The sequence below is a fragment of the Polypterus senegalus genome, chromosome 2, assembly GCF_016835505.1.
Source record: "Polypterus senegalus isolate Bchr_013 chromosome 2, ASM1683550v1, whole genome shotgun sequence".
In the NCBI taxonomy this organism is placed as follows: Eukaryota; Metazoa; Chordata; class Cladistia; order Polypteriformes; family Polypteridae; genus Polypterus; species Polypterus senegalus.
This window is the reverse complement of record NC_053155.1, coordinates 237,162,724-237,174,095: the sequence shown is the minus strand read 5'-3', so window position 1 is coordinate 237,174,095 and position 11,372 is coordinate 237,162,724. Positions and strand designations below refer to the sequence as shown.

The 11,372-nt window shown below is 36.1% G+C and overlaps 1 protein-coding gene across 1 annotated transcript; it reads left to right on the top strand.

Annotated features, from left to right (window-relative positions):
- The first annotated feature begins 635 nt into the window (after nucleotides 1–635).
- On the top strand, nucleotides 636–8,000 carry LOC120524664 (E3 ubiquitin-protein ligase MYCBP2-like). The gene is made up of 4 exons (XM_039746485.1): nucleotides 636–851; nucleotides 5,889–6,093; nucleotides 7,569–7,733; nucleotides 7,822–8,000. The coding sequence occupies exons 1-4, from the start codon at nucleotides 768–770 to the stop codon at nucleotides 7,983–7,985; spliced, it is 618 nt and encodes a 205-aa protein (XP_039602419.1). The 5' UTR covers nucleotides 636–767; the 3' UTR covers nucleotides 7,986–8,000.
- The last annotated feature ends 3,372 nt before the right edge of the window (nucleotides 8,001–11,372 follow it).

Genomic DNA, 11,372 nt, shown 5'->3' with positions numbered 1-11,372 from the left:
CATACTATTGTTCTAGCGACACTACTTGCTCACCCTTGTTTAAAAAGAAAAACTTCAAAAACTTTTACTCTGAAATGCTGTCTACATTATAAGGTTAAAGTAATGCACAGATTTAAAGTATTTCTCACAGTGTTCTGCCTTTGCTATGTACAGATCACCTAGAAACAGTGGTACCTATCATATGACAGGATTATATTATTTGTATTATAAAATTGGTACACTACAGGTTATTTATAAGTGAATTAAAGATTGTGTTTAAAGAAAAATAAAACAAGCAGTTATCAAATTTTGACTTGTTGATTTAAAAAAAAAAAATCGTTATACACATGTTTATGTTTACACATAATTTTTTGCCTTTTCATCACTAAATATATAAAATTTAAAAGATAAATATACTTTAATATAACATTTGATACATTATAACAAATGTAGCACCTAATTTGTAAAAGTTACGCTCAAGTTACAATTTATGTTGCAGGGGAAGTTTGCTTGTACTGCTTGTGCAGTATTTCATGAGCTATGTTATAAATCATTGAATTCTTTTCTTTTGACCCATGTTTTTTAGCACAGTTTGGTTCAGTTCAATTATAATTGTTACATGTTTAGTAGAGTTTTGAATCTTAAAAATAGAGCTTTGACCCTTTTAATTGCACTGTTATGTGTGTATTTCACTAAACACGCTTTCATTTCTTATGTTTATGAATTTTAATAAAGTGTGTTCCTGTAGTGATACAATTTGTTTTTCTTAAATTAATTGCAAATCCCTTATGCTAGGTACTGGGTTTGATGAGGAGGCTGCAATCTTGGGAGCTGGGAGAGAATTTGCACTCATGAAAACTGCCAATGGAAAGGTATAGCATTTAAATTCCTTTTGACTACTAATCTTTAGCTAATGCTACTCAATTTTCAGCTATATTCTAACAAGAATTTAAAAGTAACAAGAGTATTAACACTTCCTTACTGATATAACAACATTACAGAAGGTGTTTTATTCACCTCTTAAGACATTTTAAGCATTTTGCATCAAGAAACATATGTCTGAAAATCCAGTTTGTGCATCTTGAATTTGTTGTGAATGAATAAATGATAGCTTGTTGATTACCTTTTATGTTCAGTAATTATTCTGAGAATTAAAAAAAAAAAAATAAATCTAGGTTTGACTAGGATATATTACTGTAGTTTTATTATCTTATGCATCTATGTTTTCTTGAAATAAGTTTAAGCAAGTAGTACTGCATCAGTGTATGGAGATATATATATATATATATAGCAAACTGCCACGGGTAAATATTCACGGGTGAAGGACTGTGCTTATGGAGAGGAAAATGAGATGGTCAGGGTGGTGTTTGACACAAACTCAGCGAAACTGCGAGAGAAAGTTTTAAGTGCCAGGACTAAGGTAACATTAAATACAGCCATGGACATAGCACGAGATGGCACCAGCACAGCTGGGAACCTTCGATGCATGTACACCGAGTGGCTCACGTGAACTGATGCAGTGCACAGATAAAAAGCAACAGTTCCAAACAGCGCTGAACAAAAACCGAATTACATAATTGAAAAGGCAGCAAAAAATATGAAGCGTCTGATAAGCATATTCATAAATCCAGCTACTGCGGAAACAAAGCACACGGTGGAAAAAGTCAATGTCCCGCTAAAGGAAGACAGTGTTAAAAAAACCGTGCATGCAGTGTGTCAGGTCTCAGATAAAGAAGAAGACGAGCTGTTTATTGATGCAGTAAGAAACTAATCAATGAAAGAAACCTGTCATCTTTACAACGATTGACAAACACGGAATGTAACTTGAACACAACACATCCTACAAATACGAACCTGATTGAAAGAAATAATGATAATCAAATCCTTGATGACAGCAACACTCAGTAACACTCACAAAACAAATACTGTATATTGACAGTCATGTTAACGTTATTTTAAAATGTTCCCTTTACTTTTTCTAGCTTTTTAAACACACTACTTCTCCGCTGCGATACGCGGGTATATATATATGTATATATATATATATCCCAATCTACATACTCGAATAATGGATACTTTATTCACCATCAATGATTGTTTTGGTAAAGCCATACTCAGTGTATTCATTAGATGAACGGTAAAAAAGTAAGAGCGAGGGGAGGATGACTTATTGAGGCATGCAAGCAAAACCACAATAGCACGCGGGCTCGATGTACGAAAAAATACATCTTTTCAAGTTCTATTTACTCCATATGTGTCAAACTCAAGGCCGCAGGCAGCATCTGGCCGGCGTAATTATATCCGCCCGAGATCATTTTATATACTGTATTATTGTTGTTAATGGCCCGGGGATATGAAGCACTGGTAACACAATAAACTACAGATCCCATAATGCAGGGCTTCAGCTGCCTTGCCGAACACTTACAGCACACCGCCTCTTCAGTCGCTTTCCTTACTTTGCGAAGGAAGCAGCTTTTTCAGAGCTTCTGCACTGTTTTATAAGCGAACGATATATAAGAAAGTCCTTTTTCCTTGCTTCTGCCAACGCAGCCTTTTATTTAATCCACGGGTTCTCCGCTGTTTCATTGTTCATTTATTACGATTTTTATAGTTATTGTGTAGGTTTTATTTAATCCACGGGTTCTCTTCTGTGTTCACTGCGGTGTCTTCTTTCGTTTACGAGCTTGCCAAGGAAGCAGCTTCTCAGCTTCTGCACTGTTTTAAAACGACGCACATATAAGAAAGTGCTTTTTCCTTGCTTCACCAACGAAGCAACCTTTTTATTTAATTCACGGGTTCTCTCTTCTATTTTATTTTTCATTTGTTACTGATTGTTACAGTTATTGTGTAGGTTTTATTTAATCCACGGGTTCTCTTCTGTGTGTCACTGCGGTGTCTTCTTTACGTTTGCGACCTTCGCCAAGGAAGCAGAAACTTACAACCACCGAGCTTTGTAACGCACAAGACTTCAGGTCACATCTCTATAAAACAACCTAATTGAAGCAACTATATTTACTGGCAGTGCCTCAGTGACACAGTTTTATTTCTCGCATCCCGTTATACCATCTAATCTCCCATTTTAATTCAAACGCGTTCAATTTGAAGTAAGGCTCTGCTTCGGTGAATGACAATTAATAAGTCTCAGGGACAAACACTACAAAAGGTTGGCATTTATTTGAGGTTGCTTTTCACATGGCCAACTGTATGTTGCATGCTCAAGAGTGAGCTCAGCACACAGCTTAGTCATATTACAACCAGAGGGCCGAACTGACAGCGTGGTATAGAGAGATCCTTAACAATTAATTTTTTACATATTTTCGTTCAGTCTAAAAATGTTTACTTTTTTATTAATAAAAATATTCAGACAGTATTTCACCGCTCTGCGAAGCGCGGGTATTTTGTTAGTATATTTATATATATATATATATATATTTATATATATATATATATATATATATTATATATATATATATATTTATATATATATATATATATATACAGTCAACCCTCGTTTATCGCGGTTAATCCGTTCAGACTCTGCCGCTGATAAATGAATTTCCATAGTAGAAACCATATGTTTGTATGGTTATTTTTATATATTTTAAGCCCTTATAAACTCTCCCACACTGTTAACATTATTAGAGCCCCTCTAGACATGAAATAACACCCTTTAGTCAAAAGTTTAAACTGTGCTTCATTACAAGACAGAGATGGCAGTTCTTTCTCACAATTAAAAGAATGCAAACATATCTTCAAAGGAGCATCGTGAAGAGCAGATAATGTCAGAGAAGGCTCGCTAAGAAAAGCAAACAAAAATCAATACATACTTTTAAGTATACAGAAGCACCTGTAAAGCGGCATTTTGTAGAGGAGGCGTCTTATCTTCTAGGCAAACAGCCACTGTGTAAACATTTCCCTCTGCTCACACCCCTCCGTCAGGCAGAGAGAGTGAGAGAGACAGAGAGAAGCAAACAAAACAAAAGCAAAATGCTGGCAAGCATATCTTTTAGCATTGAGGAGTTTTAGTTAATATGTAATACATGCTCTGATTGGGTAGCTTCTAAGCCATCCGCCAATAAGCGTCCCTTGTATGAAATCAACTGGGCAATCAAACTGAGGAAGCATGTAACCTAAATTAAAAGACCCATTGTCCGGAGAAGCGTGAACCAGCAAAAATCTGTGATATATATTTAGATGTGCTTACATTTAAAATCAGCGATAGAGTGAAGCAGCGAAAGTGAAAGCTAACTGCGATATAGCGAGGATTACTGTATATATTTATATATTTATATATATATATATATATATATATATATATATATATATATATATATGTGTGTACACACACACAGTGATCCCTCACTATATCGCGCTGTCGATATGTCGACCGAGCTGCAGGCTATGGCCGTATACAGTACATGGACGAAATTAGGTCCCAGTTATGACCGTTACGTGTAGAATTTCGAAATTAAATCTGTCTAACTTTTGTAAGTAAGCTGTAAGGAATGAGCCTGTCAAATTTCAGCCTTCCACATACATGGGAAGTTGGAGAATTAGTGATGAGTGTGTCAGTGAGGGCTTTGCCTTTTATTAGTATAGATAGATATAGATAAATGGGATCATAGAATTCTGCTCTCTACCATAAAAATCTTGAAGGGGAATGTCCGGCCATCAGTTTGTGACCTCAAGCTGAAGTGCACTTGGGTTATGTAGCAGGACAATGATCCAAAACACACCTGCAAGTCCACCTCAGAATGGCTTAAAAAAAACCAAAATGAAGGTTTTGGAGTGGCCTAGTCCAAAGTCCGGACTTGAATCCAATTGAGATGCTGTGGTATGACCTTAAAAAAGCGGTTCATGCTTGGAAACCCTCCAAAGCGATGTGAAAGACTCCATTGCCAGTTATCGCAAACACTTGATTGCAGTTATCGCCACTAATGGTGGCACAACCAGTTATTAGGTTTGGGGGCAATTACTTTTCACATAGGGCCATGTAGGTTTGGATGGTTTTTTTTTTTCCTTAAATAAAATCACTCAAAAACAGCATTTGGTCTAGTATTTAAATTTGTTTGATGATCTGAAACATTTAAGAGTGACAAACACGCAAATACTTTTTCACAGCATTGTGTATGTAAGTGTGTATTTTGCCATTATACTGCCAACTTTCCTTGCTAGCCTTTGGTAGGTCAATGAACTAATGGTGTTTTACTCTTATATTAATCCTTGTGTTAGCATGAATTAAAAGAATGTGTGTTCCATTAGTCCATTTTAATGTTTGTCCATTTACCTAATGTGTATATTTGTAGTCCACTGCAGTCACAATTTTTTTTTTTTAACTTAAGAATGTGATGATTTTGGGTTATTAGCCGCTATTCGCGATCAGATATGGCTATTTCACCAACTGTTGGCAGAACAAGTCTGGCCTGTCTTTATCTTGTCATGCTAGTTTGAACCATTTCGTGAACAGTCTGTTGTTCTGACCATCAGACTATGTTTACTGGATATTTTTGAATAATGGCCTATCCTCAGTACATATGTGACACTGGCATACCTAAGCCCACATCAGGAATGCTGTTCTTGACAAAGATATGCAGATATGTCTGATATCAGCATGTTTCCTCTTCTTTTTATGCCTTCCCTTTCTCTCTCCAATCTCCATACCTGTCTACCTACCTATTTTAAATAGTGTTTTGTACACATATGACAGTGTTGCTGATTAAAGAGTCATGTAAGTGGGAGGGACTTGGTATCTAATAAAATATTTACTCACCGTATTAGACTTTTTTATTGAAATATTTGACTTTGATTGTGTACACAATAAATTGTTTTAATCTAAATATTTAATATTTTAACATTTGCTTTAATTTTACGTTCAGTAATATGTCTTTTGTTTGTGCTTCCCTACATAGATCTACTATACTGGCAAATATCAGAGCCTGGGAATCAAACAGGGTGGTCCCTCTGCAGGGAAATGGGTTGAACTGCCCATTACCAAATCTCCAAAAATTGTTCAGTTTTCTGTTGGTCATGATGGTTCACATTCTTTGCTAGTAGCGGAGGATGGAAGTGTCTTCTTTACTGGCTCTGCAAGCAAGGGGGAAGATGGTGAATCAAGTATGAAGCTTATCTTTGACTAACTGATTTATTAGTTTTTTAGTAATATGTACTATATAATTTATTTTTATACCCTTATAAATAAACATATTCAAATATAAGTGGTAGTGTATTCCACAAATTATTTTTCTGTTTGTTAGCCTTCCCTTCATTTCTCTTAATATCATCCACCACTATTTACATTGGTGTCATGTTTTTGACTTTTTTTTCCCCCACTGCACCTTTTTCATCCAGTTGTACTTTGCATTTCATATCACATGCCTAAAATCACCCAGACACTTTCACTTAACCACACAGTTACCTATACACTAGTCTATCATTGAAACTCAATGGTCCTGTTATTCCCTTCTATATGTACATCTCCTTTATCAGTTAGGGATTCTCTGGACATCTTTTTTTTTGTTTTGTTTTAAAGGCTGACACCGGTCACCACTACTTTGTCATTATAATTTTCTGATTGAAATTTTGTCCTGTGTGATGAGCCATGCTTAAGCTTCCTGTGCTGAGGCTAAGGATCTGCACTGGTACCTAGAAGGTTGCTGATTCAAATCCCATTACTGCCAGAAGAGATCCTACTCTGTTGGGCCCTTGAGAAATTGTGCTCTTTTGCTCATTTTAATATTTTTATTGCCAGTTTTGGATGTGACTTTTCTGCTAAAACTCACCCTCTAAGGTTAGCATGGGATAAACTTAAGAAAATGCACTGATAATGTTTCTTGAGAAAACTGTTTTGGTTGTTTTTGTACCTGGTACTGAACTTTAGGAATGCCAGTACCTTGCAACCCAAGTGAACAGCAATTACAAAGGTTTCTATAGTAACCAATTAGCTGTTAACCAAAACTAACTATTGGTGAGCTAAAAGGAGTTTACCACTAGGACAATGGCTGCTAAAAATAAAAAAAATCAGTTATTTCAAGCAGTAATATCTATTAGCAGCAGTAGTAATGTCTTGACTATATTCTAAATGCGTTTTTAGTGGTATCTATCCAACACATGAAAATTTCTAGTTGACTCCAAACTTTTGAATGCTAGTGTACATGTGCACTGCTCAAATACTCTAATACATTTTGTAGAGGAGTACTACAACTTCATTACACAATACCTAGAAAGGCGAGTTTGTGATGGTTGCTTTTTTAAAATTAGTCAATTTTAAGACTCTTGATTAGGTCATTGCAGCTTGTTTGAAAATGAAATTTGAAAGTATTTCTGCTTTTAAAAATGCTTTAGGTAGCACTATTTCCTACTTGTTTATAAATCATACTGAAGACCTGAGCAAGAATCCAACCTAATCAGCATGTTTCATATAACTTGATTTGATATTTGGTAAATGTTTAATTTTACTACTTCAGAGTAAAGTTAGTCTGAGAAGAAATATATGCCGTATATTTTAATGCTTTTGTTTATTGAAATTTATTTCTTGACTTTTCAAAGCGGCGTTTCTAATGAGCATTTTTTCCTTTGATGCTTGTTCATAGCCAAGAGCCGAAGGCAACCAAAGCCTTACAAACCCAAGAAAATTATTAAAATGGAAGGCAAAATTGCAGTTTACACTGCATGTAACAATGGAAGCAGCAGCATTGTAACAAAGGATGGAGAGCTTTACATGTTCGGAAAAGATGCTGTTTACAGTGATAGCTCTTGTAAGTCAGTGTTTTGAAAAATGTACATCTGTTTTTAGTTTGAAATTGGCTATCATTCTGTTTTTGATAATCTGTTTCGTTCTTGTAGGCAAGGTTACAGATCTGAAAGGACACTTTGTTACTCATGTAGCAATGGGAAAAGCTCATACATGCATCCTCACCAAAGATGGAGAGTTGTGGACATTTGGTGTTAACAATAAAGGACAGTGTGGTCGAGATACAGGATCTATGAACCAGGCAGGAAAAGGTTAGTACCTTATATAATGTACTGGTTTAACTTGGAGATTATCATCTTGGATGATACATTTTTCATTTACACATAACTGTATAGTCTTGAAGCAGTATGACTACCATGTTACATCACTGTAGTTTTTATAAATTAATTTGTTAATCTTCTGTACCTTTCTGTGGAAAAGTTTCTCATTGTAGGCGGCAGCAGGCACTGTAATGGCTGGATTGCACACTTGTCACTGCTTTTTAAACTGTAGTTTGTTGATATTGTGTATATTATAAAAAAAAAAAATTAAACTTTAAATGATAAAAGCATGTCCGAATTACGGAAATCTACTCACTCTGGTGATATTTTATAGACTATACATTTTGACTGTAGCAAAGATATAAAATTTAATACAGGCTTTAGTGGAGTACCATAGTGTGGGTGTCATTTGCCTAAGTAGGTACCATCAGTACATTTTAGTGAATTAGGCAGCACCAGGGCACTATGTATACATGTTATAAAGAATCTGTCCATGTGGATGCCAGAAAAGAGTCTGAAGGGAGCGTGGTTCACCTTTAAAACAACTGAATGTATACAGCTGGAGAGGTAAGTTGACATACGGTATATTAATAGGAGTAGTCACAGGCCCTGTCATGCATAATGGCCCCTTTAGAAAGAATATCTTCAGCAAACAATATACAGTACAAAATGGATAAATATGTGTTGGGTGACATTAAATTGAATTATTAAAAGTTAATTTATTTTAGTTGTTTGCTAGTGATGTGTAACACATACACCGTAGTCATTAGGGCTGCTAGCTCACAGAGTCCTAAGTTTGACTCCTGGCAAATGCTGCATTTGTTCTGGAACTTCTCCCCATGACTGAGGTTTTTCTTGCACAGACCAACTGTCAACTGACTCAGTGCCATTGTGTGTGTGTGTGTGTGTGTGTGTGTGTGTGTGTTCTTTGAAGGACTGGAATCCTGTTTAGGGCTGGTTCGAAACCTTGTACCAGACACAAACCGAACAAAGTTTCTCTGTGTCCCTGAACTTGATAACCTGGTGTGAAAATGAATGATTTTATTTTGTTACTCTTTTTTGTTTTGAGTTTGCATGTCACAAGTCAATGTTTTCTACTGATCTATCAGAAAAACATTTAATTTAATGAGAGTATTTTAGTTACCATTCTACAACACTGGGAGAAGAAACAATTCCATTTTCATAATACTTTAAATTACATAATAGAGTAAATGAATGTACAGTACATGCAAACAGAGCATCATATTGCAGAGTTGCAACATTATAGACCAATGCTGTAATTGCTCCATTTAGATACTTTTTCTGGCTCATTTTCAGCTGTCTTCTTCATGAGTCAGTTGACTGCAGATGATGTAATGCTTTGGAAAATTCCTTAACCGCATTGTTATTGCACTCATTGTGCAGGGAAGCACAGCACAGTTATGTCAATCCACAGTCTTTACTTTGTTAGTGCGGCATTTATCAGTAATGTAATTTCTCCTAATATATACACTTTTGCTAAGGTAACCATCACTATTGAAATTTGGCATGTGTCAGAATAAGGTGTGACAGAGTAATACTGTACACCCCCAAAATTTGCGGAGTTTACGTTCCTAGAGCACCCGCGAATTGTGAAAAACCGCAACTTTTGGATGTGATTAAAAAATGCCTTTTTAAATGCCTATTTTTATAGTTTAAACCCTAAATACAGTATGCCCCCAAAGCACTTTAATTTCATTGCAAACTCAACTTAATACATTGCCTAAAAAAATTACCTTAATACATTACCTAGAAACAGAATGTAACGGTAAACCCGTGTACTGTACAGTTGTGTACTGCTATGTCTCCCGTGGTGCTAGAATGTAAAATACCGATGTTACTGCTATACATACTGTAATTCATGCAAGTGCGTTTTCTTTGTTATGCGCTGTCATTTTCTTTGTTATAAGTAGAGTAAATACATAATGATTTCATTTAAGTAAAATACAGTAAAATATACAGGTATTCACCAATGATTAATGATATTGATGATGATGAAGTAGCTGTGCAGTACGATGCAGAGGATTTAAAGCTCCTCGGGTGGCGCCTCTTCTTCAGGTGCTTCAGGAGGAGTCTTATCTTTGGACGGGTCTTCTTCTAGTGGGATTTTGTGCTGGCTTTTCTTTATAGGTTTCAGGAACATTGTGATGAGATGTTGATACATTGTCTCCTGTAGCGAACTGCTGGTACAATTTCCGTGCTTTCTCACAGATGATATTACTGTCCAGTGGCAAGGCAGATTCCATCCTGAGAATATTTTTATTCCCTACGTTCGTTACCTTTTTGGCACTATCACAGAAACTTATAGATATGGTACTCCAAATAACTGTTTCGTTCTTCTTTATGCAGTGTACGTGCTTTCATTAATGTCATAGTGGTGTGCTACTACAGCATAACTTGTTAGTTCCTGGAGCAAATCTAGTAATTCAACCTTCTCCTGGAGTGTTTTAAACTTCTTCTGGTGCTTAGGCTCAGTACCAGAAGCCTTAGAAGGTGCAGGGCGTTTTGGCGACATCTTGTAAGTTCAAGAATAACAAAATGGAAAACACAAGGACACTCGGCTGAAGACGCGTCACAGGGCAGCAGTCAATCAGCATCAAGGAGAAATGAATAACAGTCTCAGATTGGCTACTTTTTATATATACATGCTGCAGTGGACACTCCAATATGCGAGATATTATCACAGTGCGCACAGGTTTGGCTTTGTTGTGTTGTGAATAGCATGGAACATTCATAAAATTCTGATGCTACCTTACCGCAATATCTCTGAAAAGGATATTTAATGATTAAATCCATCAATCCAGGGATTTGTCATTCCAGCAAGCATTGGGCACAAGGCTGAAACAATCCCTGGACGGGCATCATCTCATTGCAAGGTGAATACTAGCACTTACATACACACTAGCATCATTTTATTGTCACTAAATCTGCATATCTTTGGAAGGAAACCAGAGCACACTGTGGAAACCCAGAAGGAAAACATTCAAACTCCAGGCAGAGAATACCAGTGACGTGACGTGACTCCCTGCGAGACAGCAGTGCTACCACTCTGCCACAATGATTTATCTGTAAAATGTAACCTACATACTTTAATGTATTTCATCATGAAAGTGATATCAAGTATAAATCTAAATGTGCAGAGAGTTGGAATATCATACATTTAATGTGTTCTGTGTGGTGATCTATTGCTGTTTGCCGCTGCTGTCAGGTCCAGAAGAAACCATAGAAAAAAAAGATGACACAGAAGAAGATATGTGTGACTTTTAAAATGTATCGTGTCATTACGATGGGGAATATGCGACGCTTGAATATAAAAGCACCACGAAAGCATTTGTATGTTAGCATTTTGCTTCATCACGTCAATC

What these genes read in the sequence shown, in the direction of transcription:
- LOC120524664 (XM_039746485.1), top strand. Translation starts at nt 768, where the DNA reads ATGCTAGGTACTGGGTTTGATGAGGAGGCTGCAATCTTGGGAGCTGGG. An exon ending in TGAAAACTGCCAATGGAAAG is followed by an intron (nt 852 to 5,888) that starts GTATAGCATTTA and finishes TTCCCTACATAG; the next exon opens with ATCTACTATACTGGCAAATA. An exon ending in GGGGGAAGATGGTGAATCAA is followed by an intron (nt 6,094 to 7,568) that starts GTATGAAGCTTA and finishes GCTTGTTCATAG; the next exon opens with CCAAGAGCCGAAGGCAACCA.